Source organism: Jaculus jaculus, chromosome 6 (genome assembly GCF_020740685.1).
Source record: "Jaculus jaculus isolate mJacJac1 chromosome 6, mJacJac1.mat.Y.cur, whole genome shotgun sequence".
Classification (NCBI taxonomy): Eukaryota; Metazoa; Chordata; class Mammalia; order Rodentia; family Dipodidae; genus Jaculus; species Jaculus jaculus.
Window position 1 is genome coordinate 24,766,548 of NC_059107.1, and position 20,795 is coordinate 24,787,342.

The following is a 20,795-nucleotide window of genomic DNA, read 5'->3' on the forward strand; positions in this document are numbered from 1 at the left end:
TGGCTCCAAGACAGATGGAATTCATACATAATTCTACCACACGGCCAAAAACTATTCTTCTAACCTCAAGGCTGTGTTGCCTAAAGCTATTTTCCTTCTCTGACAGCCCCTCACTATGAGCAGCGGCTCATTAGCAAGTTTCCATGTTGATCAGGGCGGTACTGAACATCCACTTGTATGCCTGTGTTTCTTGGTCCCAGTCACCCTGTAAGCCACTGAAGAACCGGAGTTACAGTCCCTGGGCCCACGTGTCCATTGCTCCCTGAATGGACCAGGAGAGTCAAGTACCCCATCTTCCTTTAGGTTTCCTAGCTTGCTTGTCTTTATTCTGTTTCTTCCTGCTTTAGGCACTGAGACAACTCCTCTCTCTCCTCCATTCTCTAGGACAAGGCTGATGAAAGAGACAGCGAGACAGAGAGAGACAGAGAGACAGATGGGGTCCCTATTCCTGAGAAATACACACAGGGTGAGCATCTCTCAGACAAAAAAATCCAAAACTTTCTGAGCTGAAGCAAGACACAAGTGAAAAATTCCACACAAGAAAACTGTTTCCTGTACAAATAATAATAATAATAATAAACTGTCATATGTAAATCCCCTTCAGGCTATTGTGTGAGATATATAACACAATTTTCATGTTTAGCCTTTGGGTCCTATTTCCAAAATTTCGCACGTATATATAATATTCAAAAATCCACAAATTCCCAAGCATCTCACATAAGGGATGCTGGACCTGTATTTGCATATCCCCTGACTAGAAGGCAGGCCTGCCAGTATTTGCTGGAGTGATTTAGGAAATTTGAAACTTTCATTCCTGGTGCTTTTGCATGGTTAGAGATTATTCTAAGTGGAGATAGTTGGAACCCCAAAATATCCAGTAACTACTGAGGAACTCTGGGATTTAATTAGTCTCTTGAGAATAATAAATGCACCCAGTAGCTCCATAGCTCTGTCCATCCATCACTACAGCATGTTTGTTAAATGGGTCATTTAAAACTAACAGCCTGAGATCCCATGGATCACGTTATATATGGGAAAATACCACACTGGATTCAATCATCAGGAAACTGGTTAACCTTGAGTTAGTCATTGTCCCTCTCTGGGCACGCTTGCTCTTGTGCTGACATTCTGGGATATGGCACACCATCTATTGGTTTGAATTCATGTGCTCAGTCATGAGTTTCTAGAATCCATGGCACAAAATGATGGAAAGGTACCCTGAAATGTCCAAGTGTCAGCTCTGGGTTATACACAGGGCTTTGTGTCTGTGTTCTACCACTGAGCTAGACTTCTAGCCCAGAAGTCTTTCATGTGAAGCCCACACATATCTGGGTAATGGAACCCATGCCTTTAGGTTTTGCAAGCAAGCACCTTTAACCACAAAGCCATCTCTGCAGCCCCCTACACCTGCTGGTAGAGGATCTCAGGGGGTCAGGGACTGTGCCTGCTCCGCCCTGCCTCCTTCCCATCTCAGAGGAAGCAGCTGGCAGATCCCTGGTCCCACCAGCCCCAAGCAAAGTCATCTCTGCCTTCCTGTCCCCTCGACCTCCTGAGCTGCCTTTGCCCACACTGTGTGCTTTGCATGTTAAACATCAAAAGCCTCAGCCACTTGGGGGGAGGGGCAGGAGACCTTCACCAGCTTTCCTGGGTATGACAGCAAAGTCGTCCCTCCCTCTTTGCTATAGGAAAAAGTGACAGTTAAAGTAGAGATCCTGTGTCCTTCAAGACTTCTCAAGTTGAATCTCTGATTCCAGAGTAGGCTGGTGGGGCAGATGTGTTTGCTCAGGGGAGCCACATGCCATGCTGCACGCCTATCTTTTTTTTTTTTGGTTTTTCGAGGTAGGGTTTCACTCTAGCTCTGGCTGACCTGAAATTCAGTATGTAGTCTCAGGTGGCCTTGAACTTATGGCAATCCTCCCACCTCAGCCTCCTGAGTGTTGGGGTTAAAGGTGTGCACCACCACGCCCTTATCTTAAAACATGCTCTGGACTCGGAGAGATGACTTAGTGGTTAAGGAGCTTAGCTGCGAAGCCTCAGGACCCAGGTTCGATTCCTCAGGACCCACATAAGCCAGATGCACAAGGTGGCACTTGCCTCTAGAGTTTGTTCACAGTGGGTAGGGGCCCTGGTGTGCCCATTCTCTCTCTCTCTCTAATAAATAAAAATAAAATAATATATTGTGCTATTGAGCCAAGGCTCACAAGGCCATGGCTGCGTGGGTGAAGGTAGGGGCCAAGGAGCTAGGGGTACATCTGTGAGAGGCTCAGAGTGGTCCAGTCCCTTCAAGTACTCAGTGATGGGACAGCTCTGCCTTTTGACCTTGGTGGTGCTACATAACTATACCCAGGACCCCCCCCCATACACACACACACACACACACACACACACACACACACAGAGTTGCTGGCACTCACAACAAGTGTGTGCACAGGAAACCGCGGAGTAAGTACGTGAACCGCACTGATGCCAGCTTCATGACGTGGTCGTGGGATACAACGCTTGTGCAGAGTGTTACCATGGACACATGGCGCCATCTACGAGTTTTGAAATTCCATCCATCGTGGTTTTTCAAAATAAAAAGTAAAAAGGCAAGCCAACCAAAGCCTAGCACAGTGGAAATGGATTTGGCTGCATCGCCCTAAGATCCTGGGATCCACGTCACAGTGCTGCCTCCTGGGAGCTAAGGATGGCCCCTTTGGTATCAGTGAGGTCATCACCACCACCGTCAAGGCTCCAATTTACTTATACTTGCTTTGAATGCGGCTCTGCTCACCTCCCCACCCCCACCAACATTTTCTTAGTTGCGTACAACACCCACACCAGGCTATCGCCCCCATGTTACATCGAATATTGGGAGAAGCTGACTGGCACCATGGTCATGACCGCTTCAACGAGGCCGGGCTCTGACCCAGAAGGCACAGGTTCCTGTGAAACCGTCCATCTGCCAGACACCTGGCGTGCCCTCCTGTCCCATTCCTCCCTCCCATCCTGCGCACGGCTCTCCAGCGAGCTGTATCTGCAGCAAGAAAAAAAAAAAAAAAGAGCACTTACAAGTTCTTCACGTCAGCAATGCCTCGGAACGCCTTCCTCGGGATACCCTGGATCTGGTTCTCGCTCAGATCTCTAAAACCAGAAGAGAAAGAAAGCAAACCCGTTAAGACTGAGGCCACGTCCTCTGCATCTCATTACTGTAACAAAAACCTTGAAGGCGGCTTTCGCTGCCGGTCACATGTGTGGGGGGGACTGTTTAGTCTCAGGCCTCTGGCTGCTACAAGCACGCACATTGTTCTGCAAGGGAAGACCTGCACAGAAGTGGTTGCCCCGCGTGGCAGCGGCTCGCTCGCCTCCGGGGCCGGCGCTGTGGGTGGTCTCGCACCTCCAGGCCCACAGCCAAGACTCTGGGCTATTTGTTACAAACACCGCACCAGATTCTGTTTGGGCACCTCCCAGAGAAGACCTCTTGCCTCCTCCCTCCCTCCCCGGGGCACCCCTCCCCCAGGGAGGGTCAACACCACTCAATCTTCCATCTCTCGGGCTGTCTGCTTGCTGCCTTTGTCATCTGGGATTGCAATAGAGCCTGGCCACTGGGTTTTCCTGACAGGAATGGTCACGTTAGTTTATTCTGGAGTCCCAGAGACCAAGCCACCCCCCACCCCCACTCACACCCAGAGGCCTTCTGGATCATCTTGGCCATTCAAATTGCATTTCCACAAAGTCATCCAAAATAGGGGTCCCATCGGCATCTTATTTGTCATGAAGCTGTGTAGCATGTTGCTTTGAGTCTGGTACAGGTCAGAGGGTCGGGCGTGCCGCTGGCTCAAACTCAAATCCTGTCCAGGGACTGAGGCTTCCCAAAGCCCAAGTTTCTTTTCCTAAGAACCCTGCTGGCTTCTCTCTGTTTTGTTTTATTTACTTTTTGCCAGACCAAACATATGCAACTGCTTTCTTTCAGCCCTCAAGCCTACTTGGACCTCAGGGAGAAATCAATCCACAGAGACCCACCAGGGCCCCCGGGGTGTGAGACGGCCCAGCAAAATACTCCAAGCAAGGCTCTCTTTGCCCTTGTGTTTCAGAAACATCTTCCAAGAGGATCCTGTGGAAGAGGAGCAGTTTGCAGAGAGGGGGCTTCTGGATGGAAAGCTCTACACACTTTGTTCACGTATAAAAGGTGTGTATAGGGCTGGGGAGATGGCTTAGCAGTTAAGGTTCTTGCCTGCAAAGCCAAAGGACCCAGGTTCGATTTCCCAGGGCCCACATAAGCCAGATGTACAAGGTGGCCCATGCGTCTGGAGTTCACTTGCAGCCGCTGAAGGCCCTGGCATGCCCATACTCTCTATCTGCCTCTCTCTCTCTCTAATAAATAAATGAATAAATCAATAAAAGAGATGTTAAAAAGGTATGCATATTCACATGTACATACTTATCTATAAAATATACATGTCTGCTATTTTAAAAAGAATACATGGGAAAAAAACCTCAAGTATTAAGGTTAAAAATTAACTACTTAGTACTCAGGAAGCAGAGGTAGGAGGATCACCATGAGTTCGAGGCCACCCTGCGACTAAATAGTTAATTCCAGGTCACCCTGGACCAGAATGAGACCCTACCTTGAAACTCCACCCCCCCCCCAAAAATAACTACTTAGACATAACCACTGTTAGCAGCTAGGAGTTTTTTTAAATAAATCTATATAAAAATATAAACTAATCCATGGTTTATTATAAACTATTTTCACATACTACATTGAAAATGCCTGTCCATGCATGTACCCGCACATGAATGCCAACACTTTTGATAGATATCATCCAATTGGACAGATGGCCTGTATGATTCCAAGGAATTGTCTGGTCTATCTTTTACCATGTAAAGAAACACTAGGATACATTTCACTTGTGATGCTTGCTCACCTGTCTCCTTGATGCGAAATTCTAAAAGGAGAACTTGCTGGTAACAGGGCAAACTTATCCTTGCCGAGTTGCCCTGCAGACAAATGATGGATGCTCACAGGGATTTTTGACGGTAGCTTGTCAAAGGCTACCGAAGGGTCCTAATATATGTGGGAGAAGAGGGCAGACAACCACCCCCCCCCCCGGAACCCTAGCAGTCTACAGGACAGTTCACAAAGGGAGGGAGAAGGGAAAATGGGGAAGTCAGACATCCTTTTTGGTTTTCACACATGCTCTGAGCAAGTGGCTTCAAACTTGTGATGCATGTGGACTGTGTAAAACTATTCTTAGGCTCCATGTAAGGCTCACAGCTAGAGTAGGTTATAGTTGGGAGCGCTAGACACTTTGGGGGCTACTCCCCATCTCAAATCCAGTTCTCCTGTCCAGTATCGATGTAAATAAATTTCATTGCTCAATGAGCCCTGATGCAGGCTCCCCTGGCCAGGCCTGATTCAATGAGCAGGGCTCCAGCCTGGAGTCAGGTTGTTGAACAAAGCCCACGATGACAGCAGAGGTCGGGCAGTGTCACCCGGGCCACTCGGCTGCTCTCCATCAGCCTGCAGAGAGGGGGGCCAGGTCCTGTCATCCGACTAATGCAATTTCCACCAGGCATCTGGGAGGCACCAGTGGCTAAGGCAGTCACAATGGGCCCAGTCTTTTTTAGTTGAGGCTGGTATCTCCAGGCCACCAACCGTCTCAGGGATGGCTGTTATCTCGGCTGCTCTGGGAGACATATGTCTGATAAATGACTGTTTGAGAAAACTCAGGGGTAAAGGAAGCAACAAGATAGGAGGAGGTTTAGAACTGACAGCTTTGGCCATGGGTGGGAGCTGGAAAGAGCGCCTATTCCAGTAATGCATTAACTTATTTGGAGTAGAAAGCATACTGAAATATACTGGAAAGCACGGCAATTGTTCAGAAGTTGTGGCTTGCAACGCGTAAGCAGAAAAGGCGGTGTGGTGTGCTGAGGGGAGATATCCCACAGAAGCCTTCCCGAGGCAAATTTCCTGCGCTTGGGTGGGGCTGCTTCCGTCTCTGGTCACCAGATGCTCCCAGCCCTGTTTCTACTTTTGAGGAGCCCAGTGTAAAGCCCAGTTTGCTTTCTGCCTCCTTGCCATCTCATTCCCCATGTCCCGATGGAGCCAAACAGTAGCTCGTAGGGGATTTTATCCCTGTGACAATCTGCTAGTAAATTTTTATTAATTTTATTTTTCATGGAGCCTCTTCTCTCTGGCTAACAATCCCACTGCCATGCATCTGTAGGGCTGTATATTGATTCCATAAAGACCTCCGGTGGGCTGACAAAGTGACAGCTTTAATGGTGTTACTGATGGGGCGTGGAGGAGGGGGCAGGGCTGTGTGCTTCATTTTCGGTAACCATCCCTTCACAATTATCACAACGCCTTTGTGAGGCTTCCTAATAGTGTGTTTATCTCAGCGTGATATCTGAGCACGGAGCTATTGTGAAGTCTGATCCTTGAGAAAGACATGAGCCACCATTTTCAGCTGACACTTAAATAAAAATAACAAAATCTACCTATAATGCCTAAAAGCCTACTTCTGGCCAATTGCTTCTTTGAAGGGGTTTTTAGTGTCACCCTTCATGAGGGAAGCAGCTGATAGGAATGCTTAGAAGTGACCAGAGGGCTTTTATGCTTTCTTTTTTTTTTTTAAATGTTTATTTATTTATTTTATTTAAGAGAGAGAGAGAGAAATAGGCAGATGGGGGGGGAGGTGAGAGAATGGGTGCACCAGGGCTTCCAGAGACTGTAAATGAACTCCAGCTGCATGCGCCCCCTTGTGCATCTGGCTTAAGTGGGTCCTGGGGAATCGAACCTGGGTCCTTTGGCTTTGCAGGCAGGCACCTTAACTGCTAAGCCATCTCTCCAGCCCCCTTAATTTCTTTTTTAAGCATCAGCAGGTACTGGTTAGAGAAGGATTCTAGAATGCAAGGTCTATCTTTTAATTCTTCTTGGGCCATGAAGTAAGATGTTGGTCAGGAAAGCTTTCTTGGTTGGGAAGTGGGCTGTGGCTCAGGGTGCCTTTTTAAATAATTAGGATTCTGAAAGGAAAGGACTGCATTAGCTAAAGTGCATTTTGTAGCTTCCGGAAAATGATTAACCGACTGATTATTCCATCCCAAAACACAGGACCAAAGAGGACTTATTAAGGAGACAGTAAGTCAAATAGGAGTTGGCAAGAACCGATATATCCCCCTTCCAGCCAGCCCTCCCCCCAACCTTTTTAATTTACTAAAATGCTTTGGACACAGATTAACTTTCTTCGCAAATTTATTATTGCTTCATCTACCTTGAAACAGGAACTGCAGACACTTTGATAAATGGATTGAAAGGTTGTCTAGTTCCAGTGGAGCTTTTCAAGTGCTTCCCGGGGCTCTCCCTGCAATGTCAGGCGGCTTTGTTCTCAGGGCACCAGTCCTTGCCGCCAAGCCCATCGCTGGAGGACATGGAGAAGGCTAATGCTCTCTGCTCTGGTGGGACGTTACGTTCCTCTTGGTTACAGTTGTGCTGTCTCGACTCTGTGTGTGTGTGTTTGTGTGTGTGTGTGTGTGTGTGTGTGTGTGTGAGAGAGAGAGAGAGAGAGAGAGAGAGAGAGAGAGAGAGAGAGAAAGAGAGAGAGAGAGAGGGAGAGATAGGTGATATGCTTGCTCTAGCTATTGGTCCCATATTATTGCAAACTTACAAAATTGGGTTGGAACCATCTAGAAACTGGGTAAATTCTTGTTTCTGGAGTGGATAGGGTGACTTGGGAGCTCTATGATCAATCACTCAAGTTGCTTAAACATTCTACACTTCTGTTCCCTCAACTTTTATACTTATATTTGGTTTATGAAGTAGGGTTTCACTCTAGCCCAAGCTGACCTGGAATTCACTATGTAGTCTCAGGGTGGCCTTGAACTCACAGCGATCCTCCTACCTCTGCCTCCCAAGTGCTGGGATTAAAGGAATGTACCACATGCCCGGTTAACTTATATTTTATTTATGTATTTATTTATTTATTTATGAGAGAGAGAGAGAGAGAATGGGTGCACCAGGGCTTCTAGCCACTGCAAACGAACTCCAGACACATGTGCCACCTTGTGCAATTGGCTTTATGTGGGTACTGGGGAATTGAACCAGAGTCCGTAGGCTTTGCAGACAAGTGCCTTAATCGCTGAGCCATCTCTCCAGCCCTCCCTCAACTTTTAAATGAGGTTGTTGTTCAACAACATCATCAACTGTGAGAGCAAATTGTGGACACATGGAAAGCAATCTGCTCATCTGGAGTAGCCGACACATTCAATGACTGGTATATTTAGTTGGAGTTTCTTCCCCACTTAGCCTTGGATACACACCTACTGCTATAAATGTCTCTCATCATCATAGGACACATACTTGACACATACATGAAACTGCATGGATCAATTGTTGCTAGCAGATGTTCATAAATCTGAGAAGGGGATTAATGTTTCCCTTATCTGTCATCCACAAAGGACTATCCATATTTGCTTCTAGATGATTTCTTTCCAGAAGAAACAAAAGAGATTGATCCAGGAAAAGTCTGTCTTATGTTAGATTATCTAAGGAGCAAGGATTCCCTAAGAGGATAAGTGATGGATTAATGAAGTCCTCCAGTACAGGAGAGAGCAGTAAGGGAGAGAATGTAGAAAGGAATAAAGGACAATTTGGTAAAGTCTTAGCCTTAGCTCAAATCCCGAAGGAGCTTGGATCTCTATGCATCTCTAAGCGAGAGGGCTGGCCTTTGTAGACCAGACAATACTTGGTTAGGGACCACCCAAGATAAAGCAAACTCCCGGGACCTGGCTTCCTAATGCAGAGTAAGGCCAGCAACCGGGACAGCTGTGACAAGATCCCTGGCTATGAGACTTAACAGTGAAGCCCAAAGCTGCTGAGATTGGAAGCCAGTACTGGTAAAGGGAACGGACTGAAGAAAGTTTCAAGGACAGTTTTGAATCAAGAAACTCAGAGCAGATTAAAACATCACTCTCAAAAGATGGGATATTCCAAACAGGGAACAGGAAGCTTACCTTGCCCCTGGTATCTCATGAGATATGCACTTTGATGTCCAACTCAAGTCCTTTGAATGTGAGACTATTCACAGATGGTTAGTTTTATTAGCATTAAAAAAAATGCACCAAGTCTGATTAACCAAACTAAGATAAGGCATGCTATAGAAAATATTTATCTTTAGAGCTGTTATTGGATTTGAGATCAGTATGGTGGACTGCCATTCTGAATTTCACTGGCCTAATTATATGTTAAAATTACATTCATATTTTTTGCTTAGTAGAAGGAAATCTGCCTATTGATACACTGGATATCAATCAAAGCTTACTGAGGGATTTAAAGATTTGTGATAAGTAATTCACGAATCCAATATTTCTGGTACTTTTAACACTACCCCCTTATAAAAAGCATTCCTTTTTGTGATCCAACTTTTAAACTATGGTATCCCTGGGGCCCTCCACTCTGCTCTGAGAATTAAAGGGACAATACTATTTTGCTCTGAGAATTAAAGGGGCAGATTTGTAGTCAAATTGTTCTAGGGGGATTTTACAATGTGGACTTTGGGGAAGATTTATCTTAATAGGTAAATGTCTTCTGCAGGCAATTTATCTTAATAAACAAGGTTATATGTTTGTAGTTGGGTCACCATCAAAATCAAATGAGCCCCAAGCAGATGTCCCAGCTAAGAAGCTCTGTTCCCTTTAACTGGGTCTCTAGTCAATGGTATCTTTTGTTCTGAGGAGTTAACAAGGGCATAAATGAAGCATCTCCCGAAAGAACTGCCACTTATCTTGGGGACACAGAAAATCAAAGTATCCATGGAGGACCCCCTCCACAATTATTTCTCATCACTCCTGTTGCATTTTTGTCTCTGTCGTTGCAGGAACATATGTTGCTTACTTGATGTTAAAGTTAATGAAAGGTATTAATGATGCTGCCTCTGTTCTGTGTTCCTTGATAAGCTCCCAGAAATGTCCCATGTCATTCACTTGTTTAAGAACGGAGGACTAAATGTCACTTCACATTCTGTTTCCCTCAGAGGAGATGAATTGAGCATCTACCGTGTGTCACCCTCCGTTAAGACACAGAAACAAATAGAACTGAGTATTCGTTCTGGAGCTTAGACTCTGCTCGGATACCAAGACACAGACTTCCTTACATTTACAGATAACAAACGACACCCAGACACCTGCAAAAGTGGCAACAGCATTCCTCATTGAGTAAGAAGAAAGCCTGCATCTAAATGCACACCGTGCTTGAGTGTTTGAAGAGTGGCGCCTGTCTCAATCTCCAGGACTTCCGTCTCCATTGAATAGTATTGTGTTGTCTTTCAGAGCAGACAGTGTGAGAAAGTCAGGGTGGGATGAAGGGGTGACTGGGAGTGGGCATGGCATCGCTCTCATCGGAGTTCATGGTCCACCGGATCAGAATTTACAGACAGGAGCTTCAAAAACATATAATTACTGTCAATTCCTTTGAAATTAGCTATGAGAATGGTGTTGTGGCTCTTCATATCCACTTATATCTTTATTTTTTAATTTTTATTTATTTGTTAGAAAGAGAGAGAAAATGGGTGTGCCAGACCTCCAGCCACTGCAAATGAACTCCAGACACATGCACCACCATGTGAATCTGGCTTACATGAGTTCTGGGGAGTCAAACCTATGTCCTTAGGCTTTGTAGGCAAGTGCCTTAACCACTAAGCCATTTCTTCATCCCTATTTGGGTCTCACTCTAGTCCAGGCTGACCTGGAATTCACTCTGTAGCTTCAGGCTGTCCTCAGACTAGTATCTAAGCCTCCAGAACACTGGGACTAAAAGTGCAGGCCACCATGCCTGGCTGCCTTTGTCTTTGAAAGACACATACTGAGATAGTTAAGGACCCAGTAAAAATGTGGAGGTTTTGCTTCAAAATAATCTAGAAGAGGGGAACCTAGGTACAGAGTAGGTGAAATGAGGTTGGATACAAGTTTATACTTTATTGAAGCTGAGTGATCAGAAAAAATGGTTGCCTTGCCTATCCTTTTAAATATGTAAATGAGTAGGTGTGTGTGTGTGTGTGTTTGGTGTGGTATGGTATAGTGTAGTATGTGCATGTGTGCATATGTGTAGTGTGGTGAGGAGTGGTACAGTATAGTATGTGCGTGTATGTATGGTATAGTGTCATATGTGTATACAGTGTGTTGTGGTATTGTGTGGTGTGTGTGTGTGTGTGTGTATGGTGTGGTATTGGGGGGATGAGATGTGGTATGGTATAGGATGTAAATGTGTGTGTGGTATATTCTAGTACATGCATGTGTGTATGGGATACAGTATAGGATGTATGTGTATGATTTGTATGATGTCAGTGGTATGGTATAGTATAGAATATGCATGTGAGTGTTAGTGGTATACTATAGTGTAGCATATGTGTGTGTGTGTGTGCCTGTGCATGGTATGGTGTGGTATGGCATAATATGTGTGTGGGGGATGGTACGGTATAGCATGTACATGCAAGTGTGGTATGGTATAGTATGTGCATGTGTGTGTGTCACATAGCATAGTGCGTGTCGTGTGCTGTGGCATAGTATAGCATGTGCGTGCTTGTGTGTGTGTGCATGTGTCTTGTAGTATATTATCGTGTGTGCGCGTCTGTGTGCGTGTCATAGGATGGAATAGTATGTGCATGTGTGTGCTACAGCACACTATGCATGTATATGATGTGTGGTATGGTGCAGTATGTGCATGTATGTGTGTATGTGATAGGACACAGTATGTTCATGTGTGTGGATGCATGCACCCTGTGGATATGCATGTGGAGACCAGAGGAGAACACTGAGCACCCGCCTCCATCTCTCTTCTACTTTATGTCCTTGAGACAGTCTCTCCCTGAGCCCGAGCTGCCCTCCTTGGCCTCCCGCCCTCATCACACTGGCTGATCTGTAAGCCCAGTGATTTTCCCAACTCTGTCCCTGAAAGCACAGAGGTCACAGGCATTTGTGGCCAGGTCCAGCTTTTTACATAGGTTAGGACTGAACGCAGGTCCTAATGCTGCTTGGCAAGGGCTCTTATTCACTGAGCCATCTTCCCAACCCCTAACTGTGTGTGTATTTCTTATAATAAAAAATTAATGTGGATCCTTGAGATATATCCCAGATCTATTGTATCAGACCTCTCATGGGTCATGGAGTCTAAATTTTGAACAGACTTGAGAATCACATGTAGAATGTTTAGTGTGCTGGGTTAGGTGCTAAATTCACACCCCAGATCTGCCATTTAACAGGATGTATCTTTAAGGGGAACCACACAATCCTTTGAGTCTCAATTTATACTTAGAAATTAGACTCGGTATCATAGAAAGGACAACCTGTTCTTTCTAAACCCTAATGCAGTAGAAAAATGGACATTACTATTTTCACTTGATAGGAGGAAGCTAACATGCCTGGTACCCTATTGCCTTAGATGTTTAAGTCTGACTTTAAGGAAGGTCTTTGACACAAGATGCAAAGGCCTCTTGTGTCTTTGAGGAGGCTGCTGGTCATGTGTAATATAGAATATAGAGTGGCAAGGGGTTTCTCTCTGAAGTGGAGAAACTGACATGTATGTAATCTGTATTCTGAGCCATCCAACATCCCACTGGGGAGGCTGATCTAGAAGGGCAAGAGACAGTGGGGTTACTGTCTCTTCTTAACACCAGAGGGATGGCAAAAGAACACTAAACTCTTTGGCTCTGGACTCACTCCGAACTGCAGGGGATACTCTGGATGCTGGATTAGGACATTCTTGGTCCTTTCAGACAAGTGATTTCCTACAGTGTCCCAGAAGGACAGTCTAAGGAGAGAAATCAGGGTGGTGGCGGGGTAGCAGCAGGGCAGAGCAGCCAGGCTCAGACAGAGCTGGAGCTGATGTCCAGGCATCAGGGCTGTGGGCCAAGCACACTCTGGAGCCCCCCTCATGCTCCCAGCTAGCTTTCTGAGCAAGAGAACGAGGGAAGAGCTGGCTGACCAGGCCATGGTTGACACAGGAGGCTGGGCATGGAGTGAGGGTGACTGGTTGTCAGTGTGGGTACACATTGGTCATATGCTGTAAAGATCACAGACTTAATATGCTTTGGGTGGGGGGGTTCTGCTGAGGAAGTAAATGTATAAATTGGGCTCAGTGTGGCTAATGAGGATCAGTGAGAGTGATATGGGGGAATGCAGGAATACCTAAATGAATTGCCTAAAAGTCAAAACTAAGTAACTTGTCATCTAACCCATAGGACATTTGGGCCTTGGGTCGAATTTGACCTGTTAGTTCTGGCTTGTGGCCAGTGAGGTGACTGGCTCCCAGCTAATTCTAGAACAGTACTGTCTCACAGAAATATAACACGAGCCAAAGATGCATTTTAAAAATTTCCTTTAGTAACATTGAAAATAGGAAAAAGAAATAGTTGAAATTAATTTTACAAAGTAGCTTACTTAGACCATTATGTATTTAAAATATTACCATCTTGTCATGCGCCCAGCATAAAAATGTATTGAGTTGTTTTACACGTTTATCTACACCAAGTCTTTGAAATGTGGTGGGTACTTTATGCACATCCTACATTGGGTTGGCAACATTCTAGGTGGTCAACAGCCGAGCACTGTGGGTGTCTACTGTCTGCACAGAGCTGTGTTTGAATAAGGGCTAGAAGCTGGATGTGATCATGTTACGTCCTCTTGTTTCCAATGGGAGAAAAAGTTTTCAATGCTGAAAGCAACCTAAAAAAGCTCAATATGGGACTGCTTGGGAATGTGGGTCTGGGTACGAGCAGAGGTAAAGTACGGCCAGGCAGAGCTGAGACCCCTGGGAACAAAAGAAGCAGGCCATGGCTTACAGTTCTCCAGTCATTCAGGCATCCCTCCTTCCCTGAGCAGAGAACTATATTCCAACCACAGAGTTTCACCAGTAGTTCCAAACTACCACTCTTCCAGGGCTGGCAGGGTTAAACCAAGGCTTCCAGTCCAAACAGAAATTTTCTATAATTAATTATCCTGTGTGCAACTCTAGCTAATGCTCTTTTTGTTCATGAAACAGCATTGTAATTGACTGATCATCTCCAGCAAAGGGCACAGAGGCTGATCTTCCCCACAGCTCACTAATCCCTGGGATTATCACAATTTAGCGACAAGGCAGTTGCATTAGATGGGATTGGGGAGCTTCGTGAGCAGCCCAATTATGCCTTCTGTTCTAGTCCAGCCTTCCCTGTGTCACTGAGCGCTCCAGGAAGCAGTCAGCAGGATCCCAACAGCAGAATCGGCCTCTAGAATGCATGAGTTCATCACTACGTACCTGCCAGAGTCTGTGCAGATATACGTCCCTGTGCACTCTTCAGAGTCTGTGTGTACGCCATCACTGCGGACTGCAGGGTCCACGCATGTGTACGTCACTGTGCACCAATCAGCGTCCGTGTCACTGTATAGTCCTCAGCGTCTGCACATGTGCACATCACTGTGTACCCCTCAGCGTCCACGCACATGCACATCACTGTGTACCCCTCAGCGTATACACACATGTACATCACTGTGTACCCCTCAGCGTCCACGCACATGCACATCACTGTGTACCCCTCAGCGTATATGCACATGCACATCACTGTGTACTGCAGAATCAACACATGTGCACGTCACTGTGTATGCACCACAGTCTGTGTGCATGTACATCACTGTGTACCTGTCAGGGGCAGTACTGTAATTTGGATGTGCAGAAACCAGATGCTGAAAATCTGGTTGTGAGGCTCCGATTATGTACCTGAGATAGTGCATTGCTGAGTTTTAAGCCTGATGAATCTTTCAGTTTATCAAACTCGGTTGGGGGAGGGAATTCACCTGGTTCCAAAAAAATGTGTTGTTTTTTTTTTTTTTTTTTTACTGCTGTTTTGTCTTTTCTCTTTGCTTGAAGTGATGTGTCTGTCCCTTGGAGTTGGGGAAAGCGAGTCCTCATCTGTGCAACCTATTCTCCTCTGAGGCTGACATAACATTCCCCACCCCCTTCCCCTCGTGCCATTCTCTCTGGGCAGCTATCTGAGGCTTTCATCCCTAATTTGATTGTCGTAGCTGACACTGTCAGTCTGAAATCCAGCAGCATATCTAATGCTGGCTGGACAAGGGGAAGGCCGAGGGAGGAGAGGGGGAAGGAAAATTCATCTTGAGAAGTAGTTTTATGTAAATCGATCCTTCGGCCCCAATGCTGGAGCCAGGCATTTGCTGATTAATTGGAGAAGTGTCCTTGTTCCCATGTGTTCTTTGGAGAGATGGCCCAAATTGAGTCACAAAGACATTCCCATGCCAAAAAGCTTTTGCAATTAGAAGATGAAACCTTGTGAGCGAGGGGGAGGTGGCGGAAAGTGGGAAATGTTGCGTTTACAGAACTGTTCTGACACGAAGCATGTGCATTGGGCCTGGTTTGTGATTAATTGCTGACCAAGAGCCTTCTTTGCCTCCGAGTCTGTGGACTGATAGCCTAGGTTCAGAGGCAGAGCACCCCAGAAGTGAGATCTGTTTAGGCATAATAAGCAAAAAAAAAAAAAAAAAAATTGAGAAAATAGGGACCGCGCTTCAAATGTGTTTTTAAACTTTGTAAAAAGTAAGTTTGTCTTTTTAATTAGCACTTGGTGCATTTCCCTCAGCATCAGGGTACAAAGAGAATGAGAATATAAGTGGTTCCATCTTTTCTTCCATGTCCTTTTAACCTTTGCTGAAAAAGAAAGCTTAAGCTAAAATGGTAGTTAGTCCACCAATAATGTCTTTTTAAAACTCAGTCACGGTCCCAAGGCTAAACTTCACTCTCCCAGAAGTTTATAGGCCACCTGGGTAAGAATGAAAGGGGTTACCTGCCACTTAGCCTATATGCTCACTGCTTATGTGGTTTTTTTTTTTTTTCTTCTTTCTACCACTAACTTAGCAGTTCCATACGGTATTTGTCAAGCTATACTTGATGTATAACTTAAAACATATTTGTTGAGTGGATAAAAAAAAATCCAGCTGGATGTGGTAGTACCCATCTTTAATCCCAGCACTTGGAAGGCAGAGGAAGGAGGATCACCACAAGTTAGAGGCCACTCTGAGACTACATAGTAAATTCTAGGTCAGCCTGGGCCAGAGCAAGACACTACCTCAAAAAAACAAACAAAAAACAAAATCCCAAGTGAAAATGATTTCATGCCTTTGCTTGGATCATGAACAATCCAGAATAAGTGTCAAGTTCTGGAGCATTTTGTCCCCAAATCCAGTTTGTCCCTTCAGCGAATCGAGAGTCCTTGCTGTCTTCTTGCATCTCTGTCTCTACTTCCTGGTGGAGGGTCGTGCTTGAGACACGAGGCTCAGCTTGCATCCCCAGGAGCTGTGGGCAGAGCCTCAGAGCTTCAGCGAGTCGGGTCTGAGTGTGGGAATGAGCAGTTACACAGGGAGGCAGGTTAAGTGTATGGACCGAAGCCCACACAGAAAAGGGCTGCGTGCTTGACAATGGCTTATGTCCACGGACGAGCCCTCCCGGCTCTCTTTCCAAAGCCTGGGACTCATTGTGAACAGGGTAACAAGGACAGTGAAAATTCCAAGCTCCAGGATGCTTCTACCATCCATCCGCCCAGGGGTGTGTTAGAAGGGGATGGCAGGCGGTGAGGAACTGTTGATTATTTTAGGGCTAGCTGATAACTGGGGTCTGACTCCTCCCTGCAAAGCTGTCTGTTAGACTGGAAACCTTCCTGAGTCTAAGGATGGTGGGCTGTAAAACTGGGAGTGGGAGGGAGGAAACGGGAAGCAGTAAGAAGGCGGGAAGGTGAAGGCTGTAGCCCGAGAGACGCTAAACTGGTTCCTGACTCCATGCTGCAACCTTAACTGCTCAAGTTGACCGCAAGCAGAAGCTGCTCTGAACACTGGCTCAGGTTCCCTTTACCGCGAAGACTATTTTTTGTCCTGATTTCACAGCTCCTCCCTCCTTCTAAGGGAAACAACATTTTGATAATTCTACTAAAGAAATGTGGGTGTGCTGGGCAGGGTGGGGCAGGACCTTGGCTGAGGCTGCCCAGGGGTAAGCGCTTGGCATTCAGGACCTCAGCTCAAGGAGACATGGCTTGTATATGCCTGTTCTTTCTTGTAACTTTTCAGAACCCCATTAAACAAGTGAAATCTCCACGGTGAAGGTGAGATGCTATCCTGGGGCTATCTGCCGATAAAATCAACGTGGCTTCAGAAAGGCTCAAAATTATCTTCTACCAGAGTGGGAAAGTAATTCAGTGAGTACTCAGCACCCCGAATCACAAGGCTGGCTTCGGGAAGCCCAGCTCTGGATGAAGCCTATAGCAGCATAAGCCAGTGAGCTAGGCTCATAGTGTAGAGTGGTCATTTCTCATCACGACCCCTGGAACTATTTATGGCTCCATTCAAAGCAATTACAGTTATTGCTAATAACTTATACCTTTAGTCATATCGACTAAAGGAGAAGGGATGCTGTTCTCTTGCTTATTTATGTAAAACTGGGTTCAGGTCAATAGATTTATACCCAGTTTGAAGTTAACACTAATATTTAATCCCAGACTTGCTTCTGGACCTTTAGCTTGGAAGGCACTATAAAAGAGTGCTGGGAAAACACAGCAAACTGCCAAGGTAGAATTCATGAGTGACTAATATGAGGTGGTCTGGTACGAAACACAGTAAAGTCCCCTGTCTGTGGCAAAGAAGAAAGCATTCCTGTGGTGTTGGTGGGGGGCAGTGGACAGAGAATAAAGCTAAAAGAGGAAGACCTCAGGCTGGAGAGATGGTTCAGGGGTTAAGGCACTTCCCTGTAACGCCTAAGGACCTGCGTTCAGTTCCCCAGTACCCATGTAAAGGCCGACGGACAAAGTGGCACATGTGTTTGGAGTTCGTTTGCAGTGGCTAGAGGCCCTGGTACATTCATTCTCATCTCTCTCTCTCTCAAATAAATAAATAATTTTTAAAAATGAGGGTCCCTCTTCAGAAACAGTTCCCTTGTTTCTGTGGGATGGTTTCCTGATGAAATTGAGCCATGCTTTCCCGGGAAACCCAACTCCTTTCATGCCCCTTCTAAAAGCCCTACAGATGGCCAGTCTTGGGAGACAGGAAGGCACACGAGTGAAAACTCAAGTCAGCTGTTGGAGGATTTCTTCGTGAACCCCAACTTTACCATTTGTTAGCAGCGTAGCTTTATGTGGGTAGATGGCCCTGGTCGAACCTGTTTCCTCATCTGTAAAATGGGGAAATTACTTGTATCAGAGAATTACTGAAATTGTTAGTGAAATAGATAATAGATTCAGAGCTCACTGTATGTTACCTGCTTTACACAGGGCAATAAGCAGGATCTTTTTTTTTTTTTTCAAAAAAGTTTTTATTTATCTGCAAGCAGAGACAGACAGAGAAAAGAGAGACATAGAGTATGTGCATGCCACAGTCTTAGGCCACTGCAAATGAACTCCAGATGTATGTGCCCCTTTGTGCATCTGGCTTTACATAGGTACTGGGGAATTGAACCCAGGTTGTTAGGCTTTGCAGGCAAGCTCCTTAGCCACTGAGCTATCTCTCCTGCTTACCAAAAACTCAGTGCCCAGGGTGGTGCTGGAAGATGGGGTAAACGTTGACAGCTGGGGTCTTTTGCAAGGCCTGAATTTACTGAAGGATACTGTTGAAGAAAATTCTGGACCTAAGTCCCTTCCTCTTCTCTTTTGCTTCTTGGCCATGAGTGAGGTGGTTTTTCTCTCCATGAGGTGTTGCCTCACCACAAACCTTTTCTCTTTACAAGTTGGCTGTCTTGGGGATTTTGTTTTGGTAGTAAGAAACTGACTAACGTACACAAGAACTCTAGAACTGGATCGCAGCAACTATAGGTCAAGTTCAATATGGCTTCCTTTGAAGAAATAATTGGGTTCTACTTAGCCTATTGTACCTCAAAGCTACCAAAGGTTCTGAGGGACTTTTTAATGGAATTGGTCATCTCTCTAAAATAGAGAGGGTACATAGCAAAGATAGCAACAGAGGTTAAAGCTGCCTAGCTCTGTAGCCCCTTGGAAGCTGTCTTGGAAATGGGTGACTGTGTCGCACTTGCTGTGCATTGGAGAAGTTGCAGGGGATTCCATATGAGGAGGGGAAGCAAGGGGAGCCTGAAGGTAGCCGAGAGGATAGGGTGAAGGACAGTTCTGTGAACATAGCCAGGGTAGTGAAGATTAGGAGTAGCTTTGACCAAAATACACAATCCTGGCTGGGAACCCAGTGCTCTTCAGTCACTTTGGCAGGAGCCAAGGGCAAAGAATCCCTCTGCCTTGGGAGGATGCAGGGGTGCTGGCCAGCCTACATGGCGGCTAAGCCACGCAAAGAACAACATCAACCAGCTTCAGATTCCTCAAGGCAGCAGTGAAAGTTGAGATGTGCCTTCCCAGACCTCTTCCTTCCATGGAGAAGGGAATTCTTGATGTGCTGGGGTCTCACTAGGGTGGCTACAGCAAATCTACGGGGTTTGGCATTATGGATCAAGGTTAAGCAAATGAGAAGACAAAATGCACAGCTATAATAAAGGGGACAGAGGGATGATGTCACCTCTACAAACAAGCATATTTGAGACTCACAACAGCGAGACCTCTGTCTGCCTTCCAATAAGTCTATGATGGTTGTTCTAGGAGCAGGGGAAGGTTACCAGCAAGTGAGTCCCCAGAGCTAGTGTCTCAGTTTGTGATAGTGATCCCAAGAGAAGATGGGTTGGTAAAGATGAGAGAAAAAGGGAGATGAGAGAGAGAGAGAGGCTGACAAGAGGCAGAAAGATAAATATACAAAAGGAGAGGCAGACCCTGAGGCAGAGATAATGGCATCAGAGAAGAGGAGAAGTCAGAGAAACACACAGAGAAAGTCATCCCCAGGAGGGACGCAGGGAACGGGATGGAGACAGGAACGCGTGCATGAAAGACAAGGTGTGGGCACCTTGGAGGCAGAAGCCCAGCTGCGCCGTATGTTATTCCCAAAACGCATTTTACACTGGGAACCGCAAGGCGGGACCCAGAGAAGGAAGAGTCTACAATCTCCAACAGAGGCTGCTCTGGGGACAAAGAAATGTCCTTTGGCTCTGGAGTTTGTGCTGAGCTCAGATCTCAAGTGCACAGCCCGGCTTTGGGACCCCTGACCCACCCCCAGCCATAGCTCCCATCTGGGACAGGCTCTCCCAAGACAGGAGGAGGTCTTCTCTGAAGATGCCTCCATCTGTAGCAGCTCTAAGCTTCCTGTCTCCCTGGTCCCTGCAGGCCAGAGACAAGGTTTTTGACCCAGGCCACTTGTGGGGGCTTCAAACTTCCTTCCATTACAAAGCGAGTTTTATTCAAGGCTCCATAAAACTGCAAGGCACATACTTAATGTTCAAATGGTTGAATGTATCGATTCCTGCCCGTCCACTAGTATCTTAAGTTTACCCACAGGACCATTTTATTTAATTAACTTGGTGCTTTATTAATATAAATATTCTCCTATTGATCATAAGAGGGCCTGACAGGCACTCAAGCTGGGTGTACATCACCTTCCCTCCAAGCAGTGCCTCTTAGAGGAGTAGTCGGCTGGTAATCATGCAGAATGGCAGGAAGTGGTCCCTGGGGATAGAGCCGTGGCTGAATCTATAGCATTTTTATAGAGGGAGACTTGTTTTTTAAGATCCAACTCCTCCTGTCTCTTAAAGCAGAAAGCATATGGAAATGAGACATGAAAATGGTCTTAGCTTACACGTATCAATTAAGCATGTCAATACTTTAATTAAATCTCTCAACTAATGAGATTTATCCCAATGAATATGTTTTATAGCTATAATAGCTTTTTTGGCCACTGTTCAAAAT

The 20,795-nt window shown here is 45.8% G+C and overlaps 1 protein-coding gene across 1 annotated transcript in view; it reads right to left on the reverse strand.

Annotated features, from left to right (window-relative positions):
* Slit3 (slit guidance ligand 3) overlaps positions 1 to 20,795 on the reverse strand; it is a 659,658-nt gene that overhangs the window by 215,202 nt on the left and 423,661 nt on the right. The window contains exon 5 of the mRNA XM_004661033.3: positions 3,052 to 3,123. Within this exon, the coding sequence (XP_004661090.2) occupies positions 3,052 to 3,123 (72 nt within the window). The remainder of the gene's footprint in view (positions 1 to 3,051; positions 3,124 to 20,795) is intronic.